This window comes from Sorex araneus, chromosome 4, assembly GCF_027595985.1.
Source record: "Sorex araneus isolate mSorAra2 chromosome 4, mSorAra2.pri, whole genome shotgun sequence".
Lineage (NCBI taxonomy): Eukaryota > Metazoa > Chordata > Mammalia > Eulipotyphla > Soricidae > Sorex > Sorex araneus.
In genome coordinates, this window is record NC_073305.1 from 50,138,766 (window position 1) to 50,154,971 (window position 16,206).

The following is a 16,206-nucleotide window of genomic DNA, read 5'->3' on the forward strand; positions in this document are numbered from 1 at the left end:
CTGGAGTCCCATATCCCAGGCAATTTAGCTAACCTCCCAAGGGGGAGAGTTCATCTTTATGTGTCCACAGGACAGTGTAGAGTCACCCTTGCACATCCCTTGCATATAATATCATAATCATTTTTACAACAAGCTTCATGCAGAGAAGTCCCATGAGTGTCTTGTGGGATGGTGGGTGACCATAAAGACCTTTCCCTATCTGATGACACAATCTATGCGGTCAGTAGAGATAAGCTGGAGGGAGGGCCTTGAAGTTTGGAGGAAGAGTGCCAGTTTCTTCCAGGATTTTAAACCAGGCTGATTTAGTCAAGGACAAGGAGAAACAGGAACATTGATTTTCTAGCTGTGGTGTCAGATCAAAGTTTGAGAAAAACACCCAAGAGTTTTATGGGATTGGGAAGAAGCCTATCACTTACAGAATGTTCTGCTGTGGGGCCATGCAGTGCAGATCACAGCATCTTATGAATAATGAAGCAGAGATCTGTGTTGGGCCAGATCAGGTGGTACAGAATAGAAGCTTACCTCTTCAGGATAACTTAATTGTGAGAAACTCTGAGCGCTTGGGCCTGTTATTCATGTCATACAGCTCAATGCTTAGTCTGGTGTCTGGTAGGCACACATCCACCCCCCCCCACATGTATGAACACACATGCATACATACATATGCATGTGAATACACAGGACACAAACATACACGTGCATAATCCTTTTGTTGAGGCGAGGAAAGATTAATCCTCTGAGCTGCTTCCCAGTTTACATTTTTGTGAAGAAAATCCACTTTCACATATCTATCTATCTATCTATCTATCTATCTATCTATCTATCTATCTATATGATGTTGAGTAAAGGAGAACTTCATGGACCCACTTAGATATGCTCTTGAGCTTAAGGGATCCCTAAAATGATCTCAGGGGTATTCTAGGGTTTTATGAGCCATTTTGTGAACTGTTGGCTTAAAAAGATAAATTACCAGGGTATGTGATAGACTTTCAATGCAAATTGTCTTTGAGATTTGCTTAAAGTATGGATCAAAACAGTCCATTATGAGAATACTAAGAGACATCTTATATTGTTTGTGTGTAAGTATTAAATCAGTGGATTTATGGGGTTTTGTTGTACTTACTATACACATCCTTTTTGGTATGGAAAGCACATAGGACATCCTTGGTCATTGAATTACATTAAATTGAACTGAATTAAAATACTAAATTTCTTAATAAGGATTCTAACATTTTAGAGTGTTTGTAAGATGCCCTGATACTCTAAGAGCTGGCATACACTTACTGTAAAAGACCAGAGGATAAATATTTGAATATGTGGCCCATCCATTCTCTTTTGTAACTATGTGTTGTAATTTGAGTTTGTATACAAATTGGCATGATATTTTTCTTGATAAAAGTTTATTTATAAAAATAGGTTTTGGATTAGATTTGGCCCAAGGTCATACATAGATGGCTGACTTTTGCTGGAGTTGTACCTTAGAGTCATAAGCTGTTTTTCCCTAAAGTTTTGATCTTTTCTCGTGGAAAAAATTACTTAGAAGTATTCAAGATACAAGCAAACACACAAAAACTAAAAACCAAAAACAACCCAAACCAAAAAAGTTGAATTTTTTTATTCTTATGAATTATCTAGAAAAGTCAGTTTTCCTTAGTTTTGACTTCAATTCAGCTAATGAATCTGGGACAGTCCTTCGGAGGGAAGGCTGGGCAGCTTTCAATGCTCACATTGAAAGTGTAGGGTTGGCTGTTCTCTATAATCAAGAAGTTGGGTAATAAAGAGTTTGGTGACTTTAGATCTTATTCCTCTCTTGGTGCTGGGGAAGTTTCTAAAAGAGCCAGAGACAGTTTTCCACATCTTCCAAGTTAGCTTAACAATATTAAAATATATCCATTATCTTCAGATCCTACAAATTAGCTATGTTATAACTCTACCTGTCTTTGCTCTGTGCCATACATATGTTCTTATATATCAACAGGAGTGGGGCATGTGTTTTTGTGTCATTTGCTCTTATTGAATGTTCCTATTTTCTTACAGAAATACAAAGAGTATGAGAAAGACGTTGCCATAGAAGAAATTGATGGGCTCCAACTGGTGAAAAAGCTGGCCAAGAACATGGAGGAGATGTTTCATAAAAAGTCTGAAGCAGTTCGAGTAAGTACCACTGAGTTCTTGTCTTAGTTGTTTAAAGATACAAGGGAAGCTTTGGAACTGGCATTGGTGAGCCTGAAGGATTCAAGTTGACTCAGCTGGATTCTAGGGAGATTAGTACAGAGGGCAGAACACTTGTCTTGCCTGCGTCCTACTTGGCTTTAATCTCTGACACCCCATACGGTTCCCCAAGCCCCTCCAGGAATGATCTCTCAGCACAGAACCAGGAATAAGCCCTGAGAACTGCTCGGTGTGATCCCCCAACTAACAAAACAAAACAAATTGATTCAGCTTTCATTTTTTCTGAAGTTTGGTTAACCAGAGGAAGAAAGTTTTTTTTTTATTTCTTTTTGGATCACACCCCACGATGCTCAGGGGTTACTCCTAGCTCTGCACTCAGAAATTATTCCTGGTGGTGCTTCAGGGACCATATGGGATGCTGGGGATCAACCTGGGTCAGCTGCCTGCTAGGCAAATGCCCTATCTGCTGTACTGTTGCTCCAGCCCAGAGGAAGAATTTTGGAGGTGCAGGATTACCCTTTCTGTAGAGAGCTCCAATACCAATTTCTTTTTGGTATACTTTCATACCTTTAGTGAAGGTGGCAGTCATAGTACAACTGCAGAGAATGGTCTGTATCTGTGTGGTGTATATTTTAATTGTGGAAAATAATTCATAGACACATTGTGGTTCAGTTCAGCACCCCAAAACAGTTTATGCTATGTTTGCCAAAATGAAAGTCTCAGTATGTAAATGACTCTAGATGAAGCCAGGAGTTCTCTTTAGCATTATTGGAATTTCATGTTATTGTAGCATTTGTACTCACTGGTGAGAGCTCTCTGAAATTTCATACTGCATTATGACAAATGATATGCTTTGGGTTGGATTCCCAAAGGGCTTCCGACTTTATTGTTGGCCACTAAACAGAACATATTAGGTTCTGGATTTCAGAGTAGTGGGTGTTGCAATATTCTACATTAACACCATACTGGCACTAGGAAAAGGGATTGCAATTTGATTTTTAAAATTTTTTCAGTGTATAGTTAATGTATAGTTATTTTTACTTACAGCTAAGCATATGTGTTCATAGTTTCTTCCTTGTGCTCTTTTGTTTAAAGGATATTTCCTATTTTAATTTATTTCAAACTTAGTTGGGCAAACCAAATCTCTACAGGTTTTTTATGCTTCAGAACTGATACGCTTACATGTTTGTTTGTCTCTAACTCGTTTTTGTACAATTTAGATTCAAGTAAAAAGAGATAGTAATGTAGGTAAGAATAAGCACTTGACCTGGGTTGAGCATTCACCTGTCTTTATTATTAAGTAAGCTTCAAACTTTACAAAAAAAGAAAAATAGCCTTCATGAATTTCAGTGTTCTTCTCTGTAAAATGGAAAATACTCCTAGAGGGGAAAAATGAAGATCAAACATAGTTACTATTTTGAACTATTTAGTTCAAATCTTGACTGTTATTCTTAGCACTATAATGAATGTTGTGCATTTATCTTGCCAAACTGATGTTTTTCTGTTTGGGGGTTAGATGCCAAGAAGTTGAATTGCTGGGTCATATAGAATCTCTGTTATTTTTCTGTTTGTTTGTTTGAGAAATTTCCCTGATGTTTTCCAAAGCAGTTGTACCAGATGGCAAATGAACATCCCCTTTTCACCATTATTCCCAGCAATGCCGGTTGTACTCAGTCTTCTTCATAGATTCCATCCTCGCTGGTGTTACACAGGGATTTCTCTTACCCTCATCCAAGGATCACCCCTGATGGAGTTTGGGGGATCTTATGAGGTGCCATGAATTAAACCTGGATCGGCACTATACAAAGCAAGAGCCATACCCACTGTCTTATTTCTTCAGTTGCCATTTTCAATATGTAAGCAGGGAAAATTATTTGGGCATCAAACTTGCAGTTTCATCTGGACAATTTTGATGTTGAGGTGGGTCGGGTCCCTGTTCTGAGGTCTGGTCATTAGAGGAAGGGGCCTCCCACAGGCTTCCCTCCCGTTCATATCTGCTAAGGCAGGGAGAGGGCTTGGAGTGACTTCTTTTCTTATAATGATACCGCCCTCCTCAAATAGAAAAAAGTTGCTGTTTATCTATGGAATGTGTGAGCATGTGTTGAGTGAAGATCTCAAATCCATATGTGCCTGTGGGTTTGTCATGGAGTCATTCTTCGTAGCATTGCCCTTCTTTCCCTGCACCCCCTCCGTGTAGACACCCCTTTCTCAAATAATCCACGAAAAGGCTTTAGCATTTGCCCCATCACACTGCCTAGCAATATCCCATTTCCACACCCACATCCCACCCTCAGTGAGCAGGTAAGAGGAGGCCCTTGTAGCTGCCCAAGTACCTTTCTGCCAGTAACTGACTCAGTGCCACAGGCTCCTAGATGATGGATGGCTGGAGCACTGGACAACATATATAAGAACGGGCTGGCCCACACATACCATTGATTGTTAACATTTCCATTTGTGAATATCAAATATTTATGAGACTGGCAATAGCAATGTAGAAAATTGCACTAATACCGTTATAGGTAAAAGTAGGTACAGTTAATGCCGGAGGAGAAAGGCTACAGTAACCAAGTCCTTTAACATGCCTGTCATCTCTTAGCTGTTAAACAGAGTTGATCTTTTTCTCTATCTCTTCTGGTTTGATTTCATCATTTTTTCCCATTACTTTCCCCCCCCCTTCCAGTGATTAGTTGAATCAGAGTGATTTTTATCATACTCGTCCCCTATTTGAATTACTTTCCACTATGCAATTATCCTATCACAGAAAGTCCTATTTTCTCCCTGTCAGATGTCTGAAATAAATGTGAAACCTAAAGTGGCCTGCCCATTACATAACCTCTGTCATCTGCTTGGTAATGGACTATATGTAACTTTCTTTTTTTCCAGGCTAGCAAATTACGAATAACCTTAGCTTCAATAATTGCCATTAACATAATGGTGCCATTATTATGGTAGCACTTCTTAACTAATATTTTCTAGCCCTTTTTAATGCCTCTGGTAGTTTAAAGAATTTTTTTTTTTCAAATACTCCCGGAGGCTTGATGTTGAACATTTTAACTTAAAGCCAAATGTGCCTCGATGCACAATGCTGTTGCCCCTGGCCTTTGTATATGAGAATGGTGCCCAGAACATCGCCCAGATTACTTCCCTCAACATGAATCTCACTGAGCAATTTATCAGGTCTTAAGTTTCCTGCGATGAGTGGACAAGGAGCAGAATCACTTTGCTTTTAGTTCCTTGGCTTTTGATGGGAGGTGTTTCATGAGCAGGATGTGGAGGAAGTGGTGTGTATCATTCTCCACCACCCAGGAGCTTCTGTGGGGCCCTTCCCAAGTGACACTTGTAAATTCTCAGCTGGGTCACAGGTCAAAACTCCTCTGAAATATTGATGGGAGTCAAAATTGCTGCAACTGATGCTTCCTTTTCAGCAGGTCGACTTTAGGGGGGGAGAAACTCTAAACAATAATACTGAGTTTTTTGTTGATATATTGAATGTAATCAAAGTAAAGGGAAAGTAAAGTGAAATTTACCAGTTACACAGGCGGGGTGTGAGGCTGGGGTGATAGGTGGGCAGGGGGGAGGTATACTGTGATTCTTGGTGGTGGAATATGTGCACTGGTGAAGGAGTGGGTGTTCGAGCATTGTATAACTGAGACTTAAACCTGAAAGCTTTGTAACTTTCCACATGGTAATTCAATAAAATAATAAATTAAAACAAAACAACAAAACAAAAAACCAAAATTGCTGCAACTTTCCTTTTTCCTAAGTCACTGGTTTTGACTGTCTCTTTGTCCTGATTTGAAGGGAGGGAGATGATAGAGGGTGCGCACTGTTTGCCGCTGCTCATGTGAACCTGCCACTCAGTCTTCCCATTGCTTTTAAAGTTTTAAGTCCCAGACTCCTCCTCTCCTTCCCCATCCCCCCCAACTCACCCTCTCAGCCCCAGGAGTACAAACTAACAAACAGCTGGAACCATCTTCTGAGCCTCTGGGGAATCCACGCAGGCTCTACTAAACACGCAGTTGGAAGAGCATCTGCAAGAAGTAACTCTGAGTAACCGCAGGCGTTTTGAATTCTAGGAATATTCTATTAGGACAGATTCCAGCACAGCCAGGGGGACGTAATGATCCTGTGATGTTGGTACGGACCATAGAATTGAGATAAGCAGCACAATCCTGAAAAAAAAAAAGTAGATAGATCAGGAAATGACAAAAGAAGGACTTTGAAAATTGCAGAAATGTGTACTAGTATTCTCCTGAATGGTGTTCCAAGGGTGAGTCCTCTGAAGTGGTTTTTCCGTTTGATTAGAAACTTCAAAATTATCACACGAATTTGGACCACATCAGAACATGCTTCTGTCTTCCTTGGTGTTTCTGGCTGCCGGCCAGGCATGCCTTTCACCGCTGGACTCTCCACACACACACACACACACACACACACACACACACACACACACACACACACGGTTCCAACCACCGCCACCCTAAACACATTTCACAGAGGGAGGATATTATCACAGCAGTGTTGGGAGAGTGTGTTTGGCAGGACATTAAGTATCTTATTTGCTACTGGATTTTTTTCCACCTCAAACAATTAATGAAAGCATCTAAAAGAGAAATAACTTTTTGGAGACAGCAAAGAGCTAACTGGCAAGTGTAGCTAAACTCACTAAATGAAGAGTCTTTTTGTTGTTGTTTTTTTCAAACCCTGAGTAAGATATTTAATAAATTTGAGAGCACTTCGAAGCTCATACTAGTAAATAAACTCGCTCATATTTCACTTATTTTTTGATTTACATTGATAAAATGATAAATCAGATACTCAAACAGAGAGTGCTTTGCTTAAAAATAAACATCCTTTCCTCTTAGGAAAAGCTAACGGAGACTAGATTATATATTAAGCTTTTCCCCTTTCCTATAGCCACCTGCTGTTCATTGCGGAACTGATTCCCATTATAGCTGTACTGTGGAAAGTAATTGCTGTTGTACAGTAATTCAATTTCAGGGCATTCACGCATCAGTTCACCGATAGGGGTTTATCTGGTGAAACCTGGGACTTGAAAGCTTTTTATCGAGAAATTCCACATGCAGCAAGACATTTTTCCTAGGTAACGAATATCAGTATTTGCATTTAATAAACATTTACCTTCTCAGAAAAATGGATTTTTTTCCTTCTGCAGAAGAGATTTACACCCGCCTTCCAAAAAGCTAGAGGGTATTAAAACGTCTCTCTCTAGGCTGTTTTTTGACTGGTGTGTGTCTACATGTGTATGACTATAAAGTACATCTATGTTTTTATGTAAATATAAAACCAGAGGCATGAGAAGCAGGATGTACTCAAGGAAAGCATGTTTTATACCCAAAATATATGCATATATTCACAATAATGGATTAATATTAAGAGGACTCTATGCATACTTCTGATTTAAAAAATATTATCTGTTACTGTAGACACTGGGAGAAATGTTGACAAGGTATATATAAAAGGATACTCACAAATTAGGAAAGAAAGTAATCATTTTTCTTATATATTCCTAAATTAAGGACACTGATTCGCCTTAGGATTCTGAGGTCATAAAAACTCTCAGTATTGAGTCCTAAATGATGAGTTTAGGTCTTCCGAAATCAATATAGCCATAGGTTAGGACAGCCTTTATTCTTAAACAAAAATCTTGGATGATAGAGATCAAACTATTTTTCTATTATTTTTTTCTTTCATAATCTCATCTCAACATTTCGAATCTGGTTCCTGGATATTGGAGTAAATTTTACTTAAATAATTAATATTTTGAGTCACATAAAATGGAGTACGTATTTTTAATGTCACTATCTTATGAACTAGTTGCTTTTTTATTTTATTTTTTAACTTACTGGGCTATAAAATCCCATACATGTGTCTAAGAAAATTTAGAGCCAAAACCTCAAACCCGAAGAAACTTAAAAAATAGCAACAGTCTTGATTTACCAGTTTTGATGAGGTCAGCAAACTATCCTTGCCACCCTTGCTTCATGGTTGAGTGCAAAACCACATGGAATCGTGTGGTCTGTATGGGTTTCACCCCAAACAGGATTGGGGTTTTTCTCCAACATACTTCAAGTTGTAGCAGCCTGCACCTCAAGAGAAGACCAGGAGGCTGGGGTTCTCCAACCCCACACGGAGAGTGAATGACCTATTTCTTGAGGGAGTTACGCTCTCTGCTAAGAGAGGAGAGAACAGGTGGACACTTCTTATATATTGTCTTATCTGGTGTATTCCAGTTCTTTATTTTTCAACAGCCTCACGGAGTAGACATTGAATGGGTTTGGTGAGCTGTATCCTAACTTCCCTTGCATTTTATGCAAAACTTCATTTAATAAACTCGCTCATATTTCACTTTATTTTTTGATTTAGAAGGTTGTTTTTTTTTCAGATATAATTACCTTTTCCCAATATCATGTCCCATTTCCCAGAAATTTGACACAAATCTGTTCTCAGATATATAGTATTTTTTATTTTGAAGCCACACCCAGTAGTGCTCAGGGCTTACTTTTGACTCTGCACTCAGGGATCACTACTGACAGGCTCAAGGGACCATATTTGGTGCCAGGGATTGAACTTGGGTCAGCTTTGTAGAAAGCAAGTCCCTTACCTTCTGTACTGTCACTCTGACACCCACCCTCCCCTTTCAGATCTTCGTGGGAGACTTAGTTTAGGGCTGTCTATGTAGTTCATGGAACTGGAGCGATAGGACAGTGGGTAGGGCATTTGCCTTGCACACAAACCTAGGTTCGATTCCTCCATCTCTCTTGGAGAGCCTGGAAAGCTATTGAGAGTATCCCGCCCTCATGGCAGAGCCTGGCAAGTTACCTGTGGCATATTCGATATGCCAAAAACAGTAACACAAGTCTCACAATGGAGATGTTACTGGTGCCTGCTAGAGCAAATAGATGAAAAATGGGTTCGACAGTGTTACAGTGCTATTTAGCTCATATCACCTATGCTTGCTTTCTTATGCTTTTCACTTTGACTAATTGAATGTGTCTGTTGTAAAGGAAAAAAGAATGTGATGAAAATTATAAAGAAAAAGGGAGAGACCATAACACAAGGAGGTGTTAAAATGTGTGGCTGCACTCAGTAGCATTTGTTGTTGAATGTTTTATTTCTGTTCTTCTAGTCATATTTTCTGGCTGTACAGATGCAGATATGTGTACAGACACAGACTTCTGAAACAATGAGCTATTTTTTGGATCATTTCACCTTGTAGTTCCATAAGATGGTTGATCATTTATATATATGTGTATATATATATATTCATTGATATTTATTGGGGGCTCGTAAACTTCCTCTTAGTACCCTTTCCCACAGTTTACACTGTAGTTTTCCCTTTCTCTTTTCCCAGCTTGTCCTAACTCTACCTCAGCATCATCACACTGTCACACTCTACAGTTTACTACTCATTCAACTGACTCACTGACCTTTTTTTGGCGTCAGGATGACATGAAGTCAAATGATCATGGATCACACTTCTTTTTGTACTCCAAATGATGATAGTTGCTCAACTGCTTAGAAACTCTGTAGGGGTAAAAAAGAAAAAAGAAAGAAAGAAACTCTGTAGGGATCTTAGATTCTTCAGAATCCTTTAATGTCTAAGTCAGTGCACCCTTTGCTTATGCCCTAGCATTTGGCTTCAGTACAGGACATCCCTGTGGGTGCCCTGCCAGGAGTAGGTGAGGGGAAAAGTAGAAAGGGGAAGAAATCAGGCCAACTATTCATAGTGAAAATGCTATAGTATAATGCTTTCTGCTAAGAGAGCCACAGAAATTGCCCTGCCCCACTACCTCCCTTTTCCTTTATTCCTCAATTCTTCCTTCCTGCATTTTCTCTTCTTTCCTCCACCTCCCTCTGTTTTTCTTGCTTCTTTCCCTCCTTCCCTCCAATCTCATTTTCTCCTTTCTTATTTTCTCCTCTTTAACTCTGCCACCCTCTCATCCTCTCCTTCCGTTTATTTTTTTTTATGAAAGCTTATTAAGTAGCACTTAAAAACTGTGTCTGGGGGTTGGAGATATAATACAGTGGGTAGGGCTCTTGTCTTGCACACTATTGAGCTGGGCACCATCTCTAGCATCCCATAAAGTCCCCTGAGCACCATGACGAGTAATCCCTGAGCATTGCTGAGTGTGGCCCCCAAACAAACAACAACAAACCCTGTATTCTACAAATGATAAAACTGCTTGAAAAAAAGGGGGCTTATGAAAAAAGACTTGTTTCCTGGACAGAAGAAGAAGGAAGAAGCCAGTGTTGCAGGAACATGATTTATAAAGCCAGGTAACTTCTGTGCCTGGTGTGGAATCTTTGGGGCTGAACTTAAATTTGATGTTGGAGCTTGGGTGAGGTCTCCAGACATGGCAGCTGCTCCCCTTCATTTGGCAGGTGGTAAACATGGGCTGCACCCAGCCGGGAAGAAATGGGACACACTGCTGTTCTGGACAGGTTTCCATAAACCTGAGAGTGGGTCGTGAAGAATGCTGGGATCAAATCTGTGGGGTTGCCATGTTCCTTCTCACAGCCTGACAGGGTCCCACTGTAGCCAAGCTTTGATCGGTCCCTATCCAGAGCCTCACTCCACCCTGCCTGCAGGGTCTCTCACAGTCTTGCTTCCTTTGTAAAGAGTTAGAAAGTGTTCAACTTCCTGTGTTAGTCTTGGTGTAAATAGGTATGTCACTGTTGTCCTCACTGGAATCCAGTATTGAACACCGGTACCAGGACAGCTGTCATTTTCTTCCTGTCTCAAGTTGAACCCTTGGTAAGTGCCAGTGAATACAGTGAATAAGTTGCCACGCTGGACCCATGGCTGTCCTGGGGGTAAGCCCCCCGCACTTGAGAGGATTGTCCAGTGTTTCAGGCCACAGTGCTGAGTGAAGCCTCAAGCATTTCCCTACCCTTTGCTCTCTGACAAAGGATCAATCCACTTAATTTCCAAAGTGAAGTTTAATGTGGTCTGTGTAATGCAGTGATAAAGAAAAAAATCATCCTTTTGCATCTAAACATAAATACTATTTAAAGCTCTGTTTTTCACTTCCATTGGTGTTTTGATTCTCCATTTATAAAGTAAGGCTCTGGAAGGATGCAGTGATTTTGGCCAAGACTGGTGGAATCCAGACAGAGACATTTGGCCAGGGACGCTGTTTGTGAAATCCTGGTACTTAAGCCTGCAGTTTGTCCCAGTGGCAGAACTCCCTTTGGGAGTCCCTTGCCCAGTTACTCAGTGCTCAAGAGAACTCTTAGCAGTGCTTTAAGGACCAGAACATGTGATGTCAGGGATAAATCTCTGGTCTTATGCTTCCAAAACATGTGCTGCAGCCCTTTGAACCATGTCTCCGTCCCACTGCACAGGACATTTGGAACTAACTAAGGGGGTGAAGGGTGCTCAAAGTGTGGAGTGTAGAGAGTTTCCTGTTGTTCCAATACACCAGGCCAGGTAAAAAATAATTCCACTTAATTTACACTCAGGCACGGCAAAAGAAATCTTAAAAGGTTTGTGGGTGGTAACAAATTATGGTGAATCACTGAAGTGTCACCCTCAATGGAAGGAAATGACAGAATAAAACCATAATAATAATAATAATAACAATCATAAAAGACCACTGGCTGTAATTGTAGAAATTACTGGCAACAAATTAAAGGTTTTCAGAAATATTTTGAATGCATATTTAGTCCTTTGAATCAGCCCCTTGCTCTGGGTGCCAGTTATCTGCTTTTGCTCTTTGCTCGGTTTCCATATGGAGGTAAGGAACAGCTGGTCCCACAAATACAGCGAGATTATTTACATTTTCTAAATTAGGTTATAAGGGGAAAATGAAAAGGTGGTTAGGGATTTATTGGTATTTCATTTGCGCTCCATTCAGCGGAAGGAAGACAGCCCGTCGGAGTGATCAGAGCCTTTGTTAAAAATCAGCTGGGATATTGCTGATGGAGTGTCCTGAGCCACCCAGCCTCATTAACATACGACACAGAATGTTCTGTCCCTGTCAGAGCAACAGCGCAATGGTTTCCTTTGTGTGATTTTTTTAATAGAATCAATAGAGGTTCCCCCCAGTGGTGCTTGGCAGGGGTGGGACTTGGGACCACCCATGGTGGCACCATGCAAAAAGCAAGGGCCTGAGGGTTTGGTGTTTTAGCTCAACAGTGCTGGGGCTCATGAAGGCCACATCCTATGGTGCTCAGGGCCACCAAGGCCATATAAGTGATGCTCATGGACTCGGTGGTGCTAGGGATCCAATTCAAGCTCCACCACTGAGGTCCCACCCCTACCCTCCAAGTTCTCTTGCGTGCTTTTGTTTGGGGGCCCCCACCTCTCAGTGCTTAGGGTTTACTTCTGGGTCTGTGCAGCCACTCATGTGTTTTTAATTGAGTTTCGGGTGTGCATGGAGGGGAGGGTCGGTCAGCTGGGTGGTTCCTCGCATAGTTTGGTAGACTTAAAAGAGACCTGTGGCAGCTGTGAGAGAGCAGACCTGGCCGATTTCAGGCTCACTGTCAGTATCACTATCATCCCGTTGGTCGTCGATTTTCTCGAGCGGTCTCAGTAAGGTCTCCATTCAATCTAGCCCTGAGATTTTAGAAGCTTCTCTTTACTCGTCCTTTCCAGTGGTGCTGCCAGGCCCTGATAAATATCCCAGCCCCAGTTAGTGAGGCAGGACTTCTTCCCTCAGGCTGCAAGAACTTTAGGCTGGCTGGAAGCACAGGCCCTCAGTGCTTTCACAGGAGGTAGGGAGCCAGATGCTGGGTGCAGAGGGTAGGGAGAGCTTTCCAGGGGTAGCTGACTTATAGCAGATGTCTAGTCAGCTAAGTCTTGGGTCTCTGTTAGGAGCTTTGTTTAGCTGTGCAGTCTGTGTTCTTGAGGACTATCCAGGGACTCAGGGAGACCCCGTGCTGTGCTAAGTACCAGCCTTTATGGTCACTGTAGTTGAGGTCTATGACAGAAGATCCACAAGATGACTTCAAAGGCCAGATGTGGCTGAGATGGTTTTCTCTAGGGAAGCACACAGATTTCTTCATTGGCAGAGGTGAGCCTGAGTGGAGTGGATAGTCATAGACACTCCCAGGAATGGCCTCCATGGAAGCCAAAAAGCAACAAATCAACTTCACACCAAGGCTCACCCTAGACAGGTTTTTATTTGTCCATATGGGCTTTGAAAACAAAATCTCTTGGGGCTGGAGCGATAGCACAGCGGGTAGGACGTTTGCCTTGCACACGGTTGACCCGGGTTTGATTCCCAGCATCCTATATGGTCCCCTGAGTACTGCCAGGAGTAATTCCTGAGTGCAGAGCCAGGAGTAACCCCTGAGCATCACTGGGTGTGACCCAAAAAGCAAAAGAAAAAAATCTTGATCAGATACAAAATATGAAGTAATATGCTGATACCCAGACATGAACCTTGAAAAATTCACTCCGGGGTCCCCTCCAAGCAGAATATATGCAGCAGAATCCAACAGGGACTGCCCTATTTGTGCATTTTCACGACTCTCCCCCATCATTCAGGTGGTCATTCTGGCCCCAAGGAGCATTCTGGCCCCAAAGAGCATTGAGTCTCCAGTTTCTGGACCGATGGATTATGAAGAGGCTTGTGACCATTCAGGGAGCAATGCTGTGTCTGAGTGTATGAAGCCTGAAATGTCACAGGCAGTATAATCACATCTTTTAGAATTTATTCTACAAAACATAAATTAGAGTGACTGTCATTGTTGTCGTCATCATAATCATCTTTGTTTGCACCACCATCACTGAATTAGTATGGTTTTATTTGTCTAATCACTATTTTATGCTTTTTTATGTCCTCTAATTTAAGTGTTACAGTCTTGTGAATTGGGTTAAAAACAGTTCTTATCTGTTGGGGTGAATGATCAATCTAAAATACACATTTGAGAATCATCATATGGGACAGTTTGAGATTTTCTTCATCCTTAACATTTTAGGAGTTTGATTTGGCTGGAGCGATAGCACAGCAGGTAGGGCATTTACCGTACACGTGGCCAGCCCAGGTTCAATTCCTCTGCCCCTCTCGGAGAGCCCAGCAAGCTACTGACAGTATCTCGACCGCACGGCAGAGCCTGGCAAGCTACTGTGGCGTATTCGATATGCCAAAAACAGTTAAAACAAGTCTCACAATGGAGACATTACTGGTGCCGGCTCGAGCAAATCGATGAGCAATGGGATGACAATGACAGTGACAGCTCTTGGTTTAGGCTCTTTCTCATTAACAGTGCTCTTTGTTTTGTTGTGTGCATTCTTGACTCATGTAAACACCCCAATCTAGTCTCATGCAAAGAATCAGCAAACGAAAGTCAGAAGGAGCTTCTGTTCCTCAGCCTACCTCTCCCCAAACTTTCCCAAGAGCTCATTCTGAAACAATACATCTCATGGGGAGAAGCAGATGAAAAAATGCTCAAAGTAGCTACATTTGAATATTCCGTTATCACCCTATACAGGCACCTTACAGAAAAAAAATAATTTATCAAACTTTATTCAAGAGAAAAAAAGCATTAAATCTTCATCAACAACATCAAAAGTGTGCCATGGCAGGAATGGGACAATAAAGGAGTTATTTTAGCAGAATTAATAGGAGGAAATTAGTTCATATATTTTTCCTTTTCATCACAGTGTGGTGCATTTACATATCTTGAAACTTCATATTTGCATAGCCAATGGTTTTATAATAGATTCCCACAAATAGTCTTTGATGTTTATCCTGTGTATAACTTGTCTTAATAACTGAATACTGTGCATTAAAAACCAGCTATCTGATCATTGACCGACCTAGAAAATTGCATTATGTGACCTATGCAGTTTTTAAGTTTGCTGAGATCCAGTTCATATATGATAGTTACTTCATTCATTTAAACTATCCAATTAAACAATTTTAGTAAAGCCACTTAGTTATGTATACATTATGATTTTTAATATTTCATTAATGCCAGCAAAAAATCCTGTAGCTCTCAGTTGTGACTCTCCATCCCGTCATAAACCAGTCTCCTTCAAAGAATAGGAAAAGCTTGTACTTTTGTTATTTGTCTATCACATACATTTTTCTGTACATGGGATTATACAATGTGTACAGTGTGATTTTTTTGGTGACTGATGTTTTTCACTAAAGTATATCTTTAAGGTTAATGCATATCATAACATATATTGATGTTTTGGTTTTTTGTTGTGGTCAAGTGATATTCTATTGTATGGATATAGTACTTTTGTTATTCATTCATCTGCTCATAATCATTTGAGTTCTTTACAGTTTTTGGTAATTTGGACTGCAGTAGAAATTTTAGTGCATATTTGCATGGATATATTTTTTTCATTTTGGGTGGTGATATATGTAGAAAAGGAATTGGTAAGTCATATGGAATCTCTGTGTTCTGTCTTTTGAGGACCTGCCAGATTATTTTCTGCAGTGGACCACAGACAATTTTATATTTTCACCAAGAAGTCTGTGAGACTTCCTTATACACCCTTATCCTTATCAATGCTTGTTATTCTCTCTTATTTTGCTTATACCCTTCCTAGTGATTGTGAAGTGGAAATCTCATTGTGGTTTGATTTGTATTTCCCTGATAGTTACTCAGGTTGAATATCTTTTTATGAGCTTATTGGCCATTTGTTTAGCTTCCTTAGAGAAATACTTTTTCAGTCTTTGCCAAATTTTAAATTGTGTTATTTGTCTTTTAATTATTCCATTGTAAGAGTTCATTATAGAAACTAGTTCTGCACAAGCAAAATGATTTCAAAATCTCATTCAGGAGGTTGCATTTTCACTTTCTTTATGTTCTTTATAGTACTTTTAAAAATTTGGACAAAATCCAACATATCTATGTTTTTCAAATTTTATTTTTGCTTATACTTTTGGTATAGTATTATAAGAAACTATTGCTTAACCCAAAGTCATTAAGATTGGTGCCCACATTTTTTCTAAGAATTCAATAGTTTTAGCTTGAGGACTTTGATTCATTTTAGGTAAGTTTGTTTCAGTTTTGACACTTAATCTACCCAGTTCTGTCATCTGAAAC

General features: G+C 40.4%; 1 protein-coding gene across 2 annotated transcripts in view; it reads left to right on the top strand.

Moving 5' to 3' along the window:
- The window catches only part of CACNA2D3 (calcium voltage-gated channel auxiliary subunit alpha2delta 3), a 999,345-nt gene that overhangs the window by 207,464 nt on the left and 775,675 nt on the right, over positions 1-16,206 (top strand). For both annotated transcript variants that reach the window (XM_055135106.1, XM_055135105.1), the window contains exon 3: positions 2,038-2,154. In XM_055135106.1, the coding sequence (XP_054991081.1) occupies positions 2,038-2,154 (117 nt within the window). The remainder of the gene's footprint in view (positions 1-2,037; positions 2,155-16,206) is intronic.